This window comes from Nesoenas mayeri (genome assembly GCF_963082525.1).
Source record: "Nesoenas mayeri genome assembly, chromosome: 1".
In the NCBI taxonomy this organism is placed as follows: domain Eukaryota; kingdom Metazoa; phylum Chordata; class Aves; order Columbiformes; family Columbidae; genus Nesoenas; species Nesoenas mayeri.
The window spans coordinates 210,626,541-210,641,285 of NC_137541.1; the positions used below are offsets into that span (position 1 = coordinate 210,626,541).

Consider the following 14,745-nt stretch of genomic DNA (forward strand, 5'->3'; position numbering starts at 1 on the left):
TGGGGCATGCTGAGTCTGTCAGTCTCTTATGAAATTACCCATTTTAATAATAGCTTTTTTTGGGAATGGTGTTGCCTGTGTGAATGGCCTGTGAAAAGGGCAACCAGAAGATGTGGGGGTCTTCTCTTCTGGGGTGTCTTTGCACTTGAAGGTGGGCAGTGCTGCTCATGTTGTGTTTGGTGAAGGAAAGCTGGGCAACGATTTAAGTTTCAGATCCTACTATAAAATACAATCTGAAGTCCTTAGCAGTCCTCGTAAGAAGGTCTTTGCTGCTTCTAACCATAGAGGAGCTGGTTTAAAGATTCCTGAAATCACCCCTGGAATCCCAGGGAATATCTTCACTGCTCAATAAGAGAGGTCAGGTCTTGGATGACCGGTTGTCCATGCTCCTTCACCGTTAGCTCACTCCCAAACCCTGCTCTCAGGCATAGGAGAGCTGAGGTGTTTGGACACAAGCCATGCTGTGACACTTGGCCTCAGGGCCAGCAAATTGGCCCCGACCGGCTTCATTTAGCAGAGTAGGTGTTGCTGATGAGACTGGACCGCTTTTGGCTCCCTCTGCCCTGCGCAGTCCTTCAGCACTGTCCCGGCAGGCTTTGCACCTTCAAACACCCCCACAAGTCTTTATGCCACATCTCAGAGCTCGTAACACCTACCCTCGGTTTCGTGCTATAAAAACATTACTCTGGCAGGCTGCAGCACAGCCCACTTAATATTTCAGACACTTTGAGCAGAACCCCTCCATCCCTCCTCCAATAATTACTGTGAACTAGGGCCACGGGGCATCACACGGGACCCAGAGGAGGCTGAAGGCCAAATGCCATGTGGTGTGGACCAGGCAGTCTGCTGGCAGCCCTGAGCTGTGTGTGGTGATACAAACCAGGCTGTGCGACTGGACTTCAAGGCTAAATGGGAGCACAACCCCCTTTGCTTTAGGACTACAGAGGAAAATGTTGTGGATTTAGAGGACCCATGTCCTTAGAAGGTAAGAAAGACAATTGGAAATTGCAGACATTGGAAACAGTTTGTGAGACGTTCATTCATTCAACTGACTTCCCAGCTCACCTTCATGTGATGAAAATCGTGGCTCAGATAAATCTTCCTTTGGTAAGACATGTGGTAAGACGCAAAACCCAGCAAGTCTCTATAACTTCCCCTGGTTAAGTCTGCAGTACAACAGAGTCATTTAATAGGGTTGTCAAATGCAAGGTAAGCCATGGCAGCCAAATGTGAGGTCATTCACATCAACTCAACTTACCATGCACAAGTGTCCAACTTCTGCTTGCCTTGCATGGAGAATATGCACTGGGATAGTTACTACATCTCAGCCAACATATGGCAATGATGTGTTCAGCTGACACAACTGGGTTGTGTGTTTGAACCCCGGCATCCAGCTGTTCACAGATGATGGGTTGCATCTCCATAAAGGGGTGGCAGATGTGGACTGCTCTGTGAGAAAGAAAGCCCAGCTTGTCTTTAATCAAGATTGCATGGGTTTGTCATTCCAGGCATATCTTGACATTACTGCAGATATTAGAGCAAATCTCTAGGTCCCCATGCAGAGAGCACAGGTATGTTCTTATATGTACAAAAGGGTGCCAAAATGCCTGTGATTTAAATCTGTTCAATAGACTGGATGTGTTCTACAAGAATATCACAGAATCACAGACTGGTTGAGGTCATAGGGACCTTTGGAAATCATCCAGTCCAACCTACCTGCTAAAGCAGAGTCACCAGAGCAGATCACACAGGAATGTGTCTGGGCGGGTTTTGAATATCTCAGAGAAGGGGACTCCACAACCTCTCTGGGCAGCCTGTTCCAGGCTCTGGCACCTCAAAGGAAAGAAGCTTCTCCTCATATTCAGATGGAACCTCCTGTGTTTCAGTCTGTGCCTGTTGCCCTCATCCTGTCATTGAGCACCACTGAACAGAGTCTGGTCCATCCTCTTCACATCCACCCTGGAGATACTTATCAGCATAAGGTCACTTTTCAGGTTCTCTTCTCCAGGCAGAACAGACCCAGTTCCCACAGTCTTTCCTCATAAGAAAGATGCTCCAGACCTCTGATCATCTTCATAGCCCTCTGCTGGATTCTCTCCATTAATTTCTTGTTCTTCTTAAACTGGAAAGCCCAGAACTGGACACAGTGATTCTGTGATTCTGAGGAATTTGCATTTCTTCACACAATGAGCTGTTTGCCTGGAAGTGCCAACCTATGTAGGTGTGAAAGCCAGCAGCTCACCTCCCAACCACTCAACCTCATGACCCTTTTCCTTCATCCCTGAGTGTACAGGGACACTGCTATCTCCTTTGCACCTCAAACCTTTCACCTGGCTCACCTCAAAGGAGATAGCTGTCACCATATTTTGTCTTCAGTCATCATTGCGTGAAGTTGCTCTGGAGATGCCAGGTCAGGTAGAGCAAACAAGGCAGGCTTGCCAGCTGAGATATCTGTTTATCTGCCAGAGTGGAAATGGTGTTCCTCGATCAAACTGGCTGGGTATATTTTCAGAGATGATGTGGAAAAGAAACCATTCATCTTGCAGTGATGCTGGAGGAAGAAGCGGCTCCTTTAGCACCTATCTCTCTGCTGAGAAGGAGATCACAGAGGACATCTGTGGCTTTTATAAGATAGACATATTACTATTTACTGACTCTAGGCAGTGAGGAGATGGTAGGTTTTCACCACTATCAAACCAGGATGGTTTTGAACTAACACCCCAAATATATCTCAGCAGGCTTACAAGGCCCTGAATATCTCCCTTCTGTGCAGCATTCAGGTCTCATAGGCCATGGGTGTTAGTACAATAAACATTGATGTTAGCTCTGTATCTGCCAGGTATGCTGCACTTTAGAAATGCTACACGTATTCCCAGACTTTAGGAATTTCCCCAAATCCTACCGATTCAAAACATATCCCTCAGCTGCAAAAATCCAGATACATCTTCTATTGTGTCTTTACAGTGATTATCAGAAGATTTTCCTCCAGTTTAGTGGAGCTTCAGTTTACACAATCTTGACCTCTGAAGCACAAAGAGAAAGAAGAAAATAACAGGGCACAGTGTCTCCTTTTGCTATTATTTCACCAGAGCCGGCCAAGCTACTGAAAGGGAAATCCCTGCACAAATTAAGGAAATTCAGATATTTCTTTCATTCTAAGAGGCATTCCCGACAGAGACAGGGCTTGTTTCCAAAAACATGGCTGCATTCCAGGATTAGAGAAACTTTGTTATGCAAATATTGACCTGTGTTGAAGGAAACAGCAATAAAAAGCTGTCAAAGGTGACAAAGGCTATTGTACTTGGGTTGTGACATCTGAAGCTAAATTTTGAGAGCATTGTTTCACTGGTGAAATAGGTTTCACAAGTAGAGGGTAGCAGTGGGTGATTTGTGCGTTTCTTTTGTTTTTATTTTCTTTTCATATTCATTTTAATTGGGGAAATTTCTGTCCTGGAAATGATGACGGAAACACTAGCGAATGCACAGAATCCTGTTATTGTCCAGGACTTAGTCGTGCAACGATCCAAACAATGATCCAACACGTAGGCCAAAACTAATAAAGACCTACCTGGCAGGAACATGAGGAGGAACATTATGCATTATGGACAGGCCCCAGGAATGAGAGCGCCGGGTGGAAGAATATTGGAAAAAGATGGGAACTCCACCTCCAGTGAAGCTGATGGAAAAGGCTGAGAGAGGCCCAGCAACAATGGGGCAGGAACTCGGTAATGATATACAAGTTGTAAGGTTTGAGGCAAAAGTCAGGGGTCGCACAGATGAGGATTTAAGTTACGGGTTGGCGAGGGAGAGCCAAGAAGTCTAAATATTTGCAGCTTATGTGCAAAGGGGCTGGAGAAGAGAAGAGGATACGACACAACCCTGCAGGCTGTGTAGGTGTGAGTTGGAGCAACACCTTGCCCTTAAAATGATTTCATCTGCCTCCACAGCAGAATTGAATTAAATCTTCACAAACTGGGGAGAGATGCTATAAAAAGTCATCTCTACTCATTTCTTGTCCTTACAAAAGAATAGAAGAATGACTACATTAGACCAGGTCACAGAGAGTGTCCCCTACCCAGATGTAGTCAGAAACAAATGTTTTTAAAAGTATTTAATGACTCCTCTTTCCTTTGCAATGCCCTCCTAGCTTCTGACATGGGTTTGTCTAGGGTACAGTTTTATTGCATTCAAATGTAAATATACCAGACTCACATTTCAACCTCAGGAGCACTCGCTGAAGCTAAAGGAGTATTTGGCCCTGAGACAGGGGCTACTTTAAAAGGATGTTATTTTTTCTGCTACTTATCTCCTTCTGTTAGACATGTCAGCTCTAAGCTATCTATGCTCACCTTGGCGGTATATAGGCATTTCCCAATGACTCCGTAGGATATCCTCATTTATTCAGAAAAGACCTTTTCTTTTTCCCATCATCTCCCCTCATCATATATATATTGTCAGCATCATGGGCAGCATGAAAAATAGAGTTTATACCCCATCCCTGAGGTGGCATATGAATCAGAAGCCAAGGGAGGGTGTTGGTTCTAAGTGTTAGCATCTAGACAAAAATTCTTGTCCACATTCCTTCAATATCCCATCCTCAATATCTGTCCATGGTGAATAAACTGTTCTTTTGCATTACCTGTCTCCTTCCATTGACTAAAGAGACAATGTAGTTGGTGTCGCATGAAATGGTAATTTATCATGACAATTAGCAAATTAGTCCAAAAGTTCACTGAGGTCATGAGCTTTCCATGACCCCACTACTCTTTGTGTGAACATGGAATCATGCCATCTTGATCTAGATATGATATTGCTTTTGTGGGTTGACATCTAGGAGTGGTTTCAGTGCAAAATGTTAATTGTGACCTTTGAGATTGCCACAGGTCCTTCAAAAGTTGCCTGGTGTTCATGGAGTCTGACTGAGCCTCGCAAAACCGGTGTCGTGGTTTAATCCTAACTGGCAACTAAGCACTATGCAGCTGCTCACTCACTCACTCTCTCCATGGGATGGGGGAGAGAATCGGAAGAGCAAAAGTGATAAAACTTGTGGATTGAGATAAAGACAGTTTAATAGGCAAAGCAAAAGCTGTGTGTGCAAGCAAAGGAAAATAAGGAATTAATTCATTACTTCCCATCGACAGACAAATTTTAAGACCCATCTCCATTACACGCAGTTGTTACTTGGAAAGACAAATATTACCACTCCAAATGTCATAGAATTGTAGAATCATAGAACAGTTTGGGTGTGAAGGGACCCTCAAAGCTCCCCCAGTGCCACCCCTGCCATGAGCAGGGACATCTTCACCAGCTCAGGTTGCTCAGAGCCCCGTCCAGCCTGGCCTGAGATGTCTCCAGGGATGGTTCGTCCACCACCTCTCTGGCCAACCTGGGACAGGCTCTCACCACCCTCAGGGGCAACAATTTCTTCCTCATGTCCAGCCTGAATGTCCCTCCTTTGGTTTAAAACCATCAACCCTTGTCCTATCACAACAGGCCCTGCTCAAAAGTCTGTCCCCATCTTTCTTATCGGCCCTTTTAAGTACAGAAAGGCCACAATAAGATCTCCCTGGAGATTCTCCAGGTGAACAATCCCAACTTTCTCAGTCTGTCCTCCCAGCAGAGCTGTTCCAGCCCTCTCACCACTTCCGTGACCCTCCTGAATCCTCTCCACCCTTCTTCTCTCACCAGCTTTATACACTGTGCATGATGCCATATGATGTGGAACATCCCTTTGTTCAGTTGAGGTCAGCTGTCCCAGCTGTGTCCTTTCCCAGCTTCCCATGCATCTCCAGCCCACTTGCTGGCGGGGTCGTCTGAGAATCACGAAAGACTTTGACTGTGTACACACTGCTCAGCAGTAACAAAAACATCCCTGTATCATCAACACTATTTTCAGCTCAAATCCAAAACATCGCCCCATGCTAGCTACTAGGAAGAAAATTAACTCTATCCCAGCCAAACCCAGCACAATGTTGCACCAAATATGCTGTCCCTGCCCAAAAACCCTATTAAGGTGCTAACCAGGAGTTTATCCCTGGAAAATCCTAGTCTAGGGCTATGCTGCTGCCATGTGTTCAATTTGCCTACAAAAGAAAATGTTGCTCTGTCTGAGCTGGTGCTGGTCACTGTGTCTCTGCACAAATGACGTCTGTTAGTTGCAGCACTGGTTACCTCATAGTTCAGCAAAATGGGGTGAAAAGGTCTAACGTTGAGTGTCTGCAAGTGCAGTGGAAGTAAATAGATGCTGGAGCTTCTTTTGTGACTTTTTTCCTTCTTCCTATGTACCAGGCGCGATGTGGTCCGGGGAGTTTTAACAGTATGAATAACCACATATACACACCAAAAAAAGATGCAGGGGAGTCTAGACTTGTTAAAGCCTTTTCCTTGCTGTCTCTGTCTGGCAGACCCTGCGTTTTAAAATACCAATGCCTTTTATTGTCACTCTCAGCTTTAATTTATTATTTTTTTAAATCAATAAATATCCTTCCACTCCTCCGTCTGGAGGATTCCTCTGTCATCCTACCACTGCCAAGCTGATCAGAGCCACCTATGCAATGCCATTTGATCCAGAACATATTTCAATCTTGGCCCATTCTCAGCCTCATAAATTCCTGACATGATTCGGGAGGCGTTTCTGTTGGAAATAACTCTCTGCTCCTCTGTCGTATTTATAGAGATTGCTGCTGCCTCTGATCTGAGGCCAAACATTAGGAGTAATTGCAGCAGGAAGCAGGATAGTGCTCAACATATTGTTTGTCTGGATTGTTTTAATTTCAGGATTGTGGAAGTACCCGCACTTACTGATGTTAGGAGAAAAAAGAAAGAAAGGAATGGAGGAGAGGAGAGGAGAGGAGAGGAGAGGAGAGGAGAGGAGAGGAGAGGAGAGGAGAGGAGAGGAGAGGAGAGGAGAGGAAGAGAGAAGGAAAGGAAAGGAAAGGAAAGGAAAGGAAAGGAAAGGAAAGGAAAGGAAAGGAAAGGAAAGGAAAGGAAAGGAAAGGAAAGGAAAGGAAAGGAAAGGAAAGGAAAAAGGAAAAAGGAAAAAGAAAAAAGAAAGAAAATAAAGAGAATAAAAGAGAAGAAAGAAAAAGAAAAAAAGAAAAGAAAAGAAAAGAAAAGAAAAGAAAAGAAAAGAAAAGAAAAGAAAAGAAAAGAAAAGAAAAGAAAAAAGAAAAGGAAAGAAAAAAGAAAAGGAAAGAAAAGAAAAGAAAAGAAAAGAAAAGAAAAGAAAAGAAAAGAAAAGAAAAGAAAGAAAAGAAAAGAAAAGAAAAGAAGAAAAGAAAAAAAAGAAAGAAAAGAAAGAAGAAAATAAAAAAGAAAAGAAAAGAAAAGAGAAGAAAAGAAAAGAAAAGAAAAGAAAAAGAAAAGAAAAGAAAAGAAAAGAAAAGAAAAGAAAAGAAAAGAAAAGAAAAGAAAAGAAAAAGAAAGAAAAGTAGAAAATAAAAGAAAAAAGAAAGAAAAGAAAAGAAAGAAAAGAAAAGAAAAGAAAAGAAAAGAAAAGAAAAGAAAAGAAAAGAAAAGAAAAGAAAAGAAAAGAAAAGAAAAGAAAAGAAAAGAAAAGAAAAGAAAAGAAAAGAAAAGAAAAGAAAAGAAAAGAAAAGAAAAGAAAAAGAAAAGAAAGAAGGAAAAGGAAAGGATTGTTCAGGATTTTTTATTATTATTTTTTTTTTAATTATTTTTGTTGCTTTTATTAGAGGTAAAGAGGGAATCATTACACTTTCTGCTGAGGACAGGGAGGTGAATTAGATGTCGGTGACTTATTAATTCAGGAATCCTGTTCCTGTGCAGATTCAACCAGAGCTTCCCACTTTTCTTTTTTTTTTTTTTTTTTAATATTCTGCTTGCTGAAACAAAGCCAGGAAATGCACATGGCTTTGCATACATATATGTGTGTCTGTGTGTGCATGACGGGAGTGGGGAGGACGCAGAGCTGTAGGTGGGCCCCCAGAAACATCAGCCACACCACTGCATCAGTCAGGGCTGAAGCTGCACATGGACAAGGCGCTAACGCTGGCAATTTGGAAGGAGCCACACGTCCCGCCAGGCGATGGCCCGTACTCAAGGTGTGAAGTCCTTGGCCATGTGGCTCAGAGCTGGGGAGGAAAGCTGCAGGAGGTGGATGCCAGGAGCCTTCAGACACGCCGTGTCTGCACTGGGGTAGCCGTGCTTGGAAATGAGAGACACATGCACATGCTGGGAGCCTGAGCTGAAGCCCATTGAAGTTGGCAGAAAAGCATTTTTCACTTCAATAAGCTTTGGACAACACTGGAGGTGCAGCTGAGAGGGAGGATGGGGAAAAGGACAGAGCAAGGTTTCGCTGGTACAGGGATGTCAGGCAGACTATGAGGTTGAACCACAGGGCTCTTGGTGCTCAGAAACCCCATTGTAAACATCTCCCACCCCTGTCTGACTGTTGATAAAATTGCCAGGTTGTCTGGGATATCACTGAAGCACAAATTGAGCTTATCATAGAATCCTTTCAGTTGGAAGAGACCCTCAGGATCATTGAGTTCAAACATAACCTAACTCTAGCACTAACCCACGTCCCTAAGAACCTCGTCTAAACACCTTTTAAACCCCTCCAGGGATGGTGACTCCAGCACTGCCCTGGGCAGCCTGTTCCAATGCCCAACAACCCTTTCCGTGAAGAATTTTTCCTAATATCCAATCTAAACCTCGCCTAGCACAACTTGAGGCCATTTCCTCTTGTCCTATCATTTGTTCCTTGGAAGAAGAGACCAACACCCTCCATGCTACAACCTCCTTTCAAGTAGTTGTAGACAGCAATAAGGTCTCCCCTCAGCCTCCTCTTCTTCAGGCTAAACAACCCCAGTTCCCTCAAATGCTCCTCATCAGACTTGTGCTCCAAGTGATGTGATGAAGTGAGACATCACTGCAGAAAGGCAAGAGTTGTCTTCTCTTCCCACTGCCATGCTTACTTTTTTTTTCACTCTGATACAACAGGGATATAGCCTTGTCCCAATCCTACTGCCTTCCGAAGACAGTAATTAAACTTGCTTAAGCACCTATTTTTTTTGGTAAAACCCTTAGAGCTGTTCTTAGGTATTTGTTGAACTATGCTTCTGAGTCAGAATCCCAGATTTGAGCTATTTTCCTCTTGAGAAGGAAACCTGACTGTGATTTCATTGCTGGGTAATAGCTTTGGGAAAACAAAACAAAACAAGAATAAGAAAAAGGAGATCTCTTCTGCCAAATCCTGGGCTGTGTTGGTTCAAATCTACCCATTTTGCTGGTTACTGAGAGTGCTCTTAATTTAGCATAGATATGGGATAAGAGCTGCTATAAGTTCAGAGGAGAAAAGCATCCACGCTTCCAGCAAGAGCTACAATCATATTACCTTAACACAAGGGAATAATAAAGGACTCTACTCAGAGAAAAATTAGCCAGAGCCAACAGCTGGGAGCTGAAGCCAAGAAAACGTTGGTTACAAGCAAGTGAGCCTTGTAAATGGAAGGGGGAGGTTGACAGCCTGGGGCGATCTATCAAGGCACGGTTAAAGGGTTGGCCAATCATTAGGGTGCCTTCAGGAAAAGATACTTTAAACAAATCCAGGTCACTGGGCTCAGTCCAGTTTTGAGGTGAAAGCGCCTGTTCTGTTCTATGCAGAAGGTAAAATTTGGGGTTCAATTGTTTCTGCCATTCTTAACATCTGTGAAGAGAGAAATGCTAGGAAGCACTTATGCACTTCTTAAGCTGATGGAAAAAATGGAAATGAAGCCATTTCACGTTGGTTGTTGGATTGTCAGCAGTATGGTGTATTTGCATTTTATCCCCAGCAACTTACAAAATAGTTCAGGCAGAGTTTTGAAAAATATGGCAGTGGTGGAAAAGAGATAAGGCACAAACTGCCTGTCTTGACAGGGGGAGAAAGCAACTCTCCTGTCTGTCTGCTGATGTGAAGGTACCATTGGTGTCCTCCATTCCATTTCTAACAGCAGCACCCGACACTGTCGTTGACTCAGATGCTGAATCTACTGCCTCAATGAAAAATGTCAGCAACTGAAGGAGGATGGAAAATAAATGTCTTTTTAGGTCCTGGAACAAATTGAGAGCAGAATCGAAATATGTCTTGCTGCATTCAGGCTCAATCATTTTTTCCTGAGCTCCTGCATCTTCTCAGAGGTAGGACAGAGAGATTAAGCCGGTGCAGCCTTTCCTATGTTATTACATGGAGGAAAACTCATAGACTTACGGTAAGAAGTACAGATGAAAGAGTGGAAAAAAGGATGGATTAATTCTGTTTTTCACCTAGGGAGCTGAGGCAGCAAAAGCTAAAAGGAAGCTATAGCAAAATGGGGAATTAAGCAATTATATTGAGCCTAACCACTCCTCTGTCATTCCAGTAGCACCTTCCCATGGAGCTAACCACCTCAACCCATAACTGTGTCTAGGAGTTACATTACCCTGGAGTCTTTGCCACAATTAAGTCACAATAACCTTCCTCTGGGAAAAGAAGTAGCCTTGAAAAATTAACAAGCTCAGCATTGCCTTGACTCTTTTAAGCGGCTCCTGACGGGCTACAGTCTCCCTCAAAATCTGATGCTAGTAAAAAATATTCCTTTTATTTGAAGAAAAAAAAAAAAAAAAAGAGGGATAATAGAAAAAGTGACAACATAAAATAGATGGAGACTGGGCCAGATGCCAGAAGATCTGACGCTAATCAGGTCCAGATAATGTCCAAGTCCAATATCACCTTCCCTGGGGACGGTACCCAGGACATGGTGCCAGGAGGATGTCAGTGCTGAGACTCCAGCACTCGCTTGCACCACTGGGAAAAGGGACTCTGCATATATTTAGTCAGCCAGAAAGACTATTCCAATTAGTGGATGCCAGATCAAGGCCTGAATGATTCTGAAACATGTAGCGGTTTGGACAGGGCTTAAACAAGTCACACAAGGGTCGTCACTAACGTAAAACTATTACTATCTTACAAGCATGTGCATCTCCAGGCACTTAAATCAGAAACTGTTTAATTTATACTAACGGTCATGGGATGGATCCCATTTAGCGTGAATTCCTGTGTCCCTGGCAAGCTGAGCCAGGGCTGTTTCATTGCTTCTTATCCCTTGAAAATTTGCTTATTCATAAATAAAAGTAATTTTTAAAAAGTCATTATCTGAAATGAGAGAAGGAGCCTTTGTCACAGAAGAGAGGGTGTCATCACTCAGCTGTGTTACTGCTAGCTTCAGCCTGACCGCTGGACCTAATATGGTTGTGGTTAATGCTGACACCAACAGTCATGGACAAGCGAGGACTTTTTTGGAAATGATGGGAGAGGGACCGCAGAGCCCCATGTGAACATTCAAGTGGAGAGAGTCATGTCAGCAGATGCAGCAAGGCCAGCATCGCGCTGTTTGTGGGGACGGTGCTGTTCTCACACACCTGCATTTTTCCACACTGCAGCTGTTCTTTTTCTTCAAATAAGGGCAGGAAAATTTTCAGGTCAAGACAACAGACAACAAAGAGACAAAGAGCAACTGGCAGGGTGGAATTTAAGGGTCAGTTGTAAGTGCAGACATTAGTTTAATCCCTGTTCCTGCTCCAAATACTGTGAGTATATCCTCAGCATGGTGAGGCTAGGCATGAGGAAGAAATTGTTGCCCCTGAGGGTGGTGAGAGCCTGTCCCAGGCTGGCCAGAGAGGTGGTGGATGAACCATCCCTGGAGACATCCCAGACCAGGCTGGACAGGGCTCTGAGCAACCTGAGCTGGTGAAGATGTCCCTGCTCATGGCAGGGGTGGCACTGAATGAGATTGGAAGGTCTCTTCCAACCCAAACTGTTCTATGAATCTATGATAAATCTGCAGATTCACTTATTTCCAGCTCAGTGAACTCATGTCTCTCTCCACGTAGCTCTGCCCAAAGCAAAATCCCTCTGGTCCATGATACAGTGCACATATGGCTCTCCCCAGTCATCAACCCAAAGTTGGATCAGGATGATCTCTTTGAAGATCCCTTCCAACCCAAAATATTCTATGATTCTGTGATACTATAAAAGCATCACAGGAAACCTTGGTCCACAGAGCCCAGCAAGACAAAACAAGGAGGACATCTGAGGTACTCTTACCCAAAATCAGCAAATTACCAGGTGGTTAAAAATTTAGTTTCAGTCCTTTTTCCATGGAAGTCAAACCAGGTTTTGCAGCTGCCTACGCTATGACCAGGGCTTCATCAGCACTTGGTGCCCTCGGGCATATCTTGTCTTGTCTGAAGAAAGAAAGAAATTTTCAGAAGACTAATGTTAGGTGCAAGGTTGCTTGATTACATGGATTTAATTGAATGAGATCGATAGGGTCAAACGCTGCTGATTTAGAGTGCTTTAAGTTTCAGAGGCAGAAACTTCTACTTTGCACCTGGTGAAAATCAAAGTATCTCAGAGACTTGAAGCTCTTTGATATGAGGGGCAAGCATGTCACAGCCATTGCCTACTACAGCTAGTAGTACAGCAATTGTATTTTGCTTTAGTTTTTAACCATTGCAATGCCAGGGCAAAAAGCATCACTATGCTAAGCAGGGTTTGGTGGCCATCAGGGCTGTAATTTAGTACAAGGGATGTGATTTATCTCCAATTGTTGTTCCTTTTTCTGGTCGTCTCCACTTTGGATTTCCTAGTTTTGCTATTAAGACCATGGTCATAATTTGAGTAGAAAAACAGCAGCTACAAAAACTGATGCAGACTTATTTTACTTCTTGTGCCTCAACCACAGACCTGTCTCATGAAACGCTTCCTCCAAGCAAAGCTGCCTGCACACCCAGATGTTGTCTGAGCACTAGTGTACTGCAATGGCCCCATGGGGAAAAGCACACACCATAATCCTCCAGAAGTGAATTTTCCTTGTCTGGCTTTCCTACCCCCTGACGTCACTTCTCCTCTATACACATCAGGCATTGCAGTAGCTCCTGACGGCTGGGAGTGTGTTAAAGAGGTCAGAAATAACTGGCAAGAGATTTCCCAGGAAACAGACCTAGGCTTTGGTTGGAAAGTCGGTCTATAGATGGCCTTGTAGCTCTTCGAAGGTGATAAGGGAATACAATCGCACCCCTCTGCCTAGCCCTCAATCAAAAAGGAGAGGTCATGAAATCGAGTGGGTGATTGAACTGGACTCCAGAAACCTCAGCTTATTGAATGATCTAAGGAAGAAACAAAAGACAAGAGCAAACAAATGTCTTCTTCGTTTTTTCTCCTCCTGCTGATAGTGTATGTCTTCTCCATTCAGAGATTATCTCTTTTATCATAGAATCATAGAATTGTTTGGGTTGGAAATGACCTTCCAAGCTCATCCAGTCCAACCTCTGCCATGAGCAGGGACATCTTCACCCTGATCAGGTTGCTCAGAGCCCCGTCCAGCCTGGCTTGGGATGTCTCCAGTGATGGTTCATCCACCACCTCTCTGGCCAACCTGGGACAGGCTCTCACCACGCTCGGTATAAAAAATTTCTTCTTCATGTCCAGCCCTTCCTTTAGCTTGAAACTGTCACCCCTTGACCTGTCTCAACAGGACCTGCTCAAAAATCTGTCCCCATCTTTTCTGTAGGCCCCTTTTAAATACAGAAAAGCCACAATAAGGTCTTTCCAGAGCCTTTTCTTCTCCAATATGTGTATGTTTAAATGTACATGTCTCCATACTATGTGTATGTGCGGTGCACAAGGGGGTCATGCTCTCCACTTCCAATCACTTCTTAAATATAAAGGAAATAAGAGGAGCCATTACTCGACACCTAAGACTGTGTTTATGTTCCTCCTCACCTTCAAAGGTCTGATCAACAGCTTGCGTTTGGTGTTGCATCCCTTTCTCCTTCTTTGCAATATTTCTCTTTATGGGGTCATACTTTATTGCTTTCTTTCCAAGTGTTTCATTACAAACTCTATTAATGAACCACTAGGGGTAGCCAAATGTGTTTGGTTGCACGCAGGACCTTGAGAGAGGATTATGGAACAAATTGACTGCAAACAGCCTCAGCTTGCTTGTAAACAAGGCAGCCTAACTAATCCTTCTTCCTGTCCCAGCAGATGAGCTCTCAAGACAAGAGACCTCCCTGAACTCAGGACCTTGGGGAGACCTGGAAGGACATCAAAAGCTCCATAGCTGAGAATTTGCTGCAGCAACGTGACCCCATCCAGACCCAGCACACGTTCAGTGGGATAAACAAATGATGTTTGTCATGCATCTCAGCACTAAACCCACCAGTTTCTCATTGAGGATGTAAAACATGCACTGGCGAATACTGGGAATGAGAAACTTCTTTTTTTGGTTTAAGTGAAAATATCGGGAGAAGAACCTGCAGAAACTATTGATGTGGCCATTTCCTGTGACAACTTCCCCTCTTGTGAGATGGTGACTTAGAAAGAACAGACAAAATCTTCCATAGCTCATTGTCTTCCATCTTCACCCTGCTTCACCCCCTCATCCCTGTGCTATTTATGTTCAGTCGTTAACTACTGTTAACAACAGTGTACAATTAGGAAACAGCACTGCCATAATATTGATGAGGAAACTGGATAAACTTAATGATTTCAGAGTCACACAGGCAGCCCATACTTCAGGCAAGAGATGTACCAAATTCTTCCTATATCCCACGTTAGTGCCTTTTTGGGCTTTTTCTTCCCACTTTTCACTGCATGGATGAAAACTGAGAGACCTAAATGAAGTAATCATGCCCCCTTTTTGCTGGAAAACCAAAACCAGGGTGAGTGGCTGTGATGCTGTGGATCTCAGTGGACTTGCA

At 43.7% G+C, this 14,745-nt stretch overlaps 1 protein-coding gene across 1 annotated transcript in view; it reads left to right on the forward strand.

Annotated features, from left to right (window-relative positions):
- LOC308037141 (uncharacterized protein) overlaps positions 1-8,020 on the forward strand; it is a gene marked incomplete at its 5' end in the record, with an annotated part of 180,928 nt that extends 172,908 nt beyond the window's left edge. Inside the window, one exon of the mRNA XM_080338679.1 lies at positions 7,089-8,020. Coding sequence (XP_080194805.1) covers positions 7,089-7,440 — 352 coding nt within the window. The 3' untranslated portion in view covers positions 7,441-8,020. The remainder of the gene's footprint in view (positions 1-7,088) is intronic.
- Between the last annotated feature and the right edge of the window lie 6,725 nt (positions 8,021-14,745).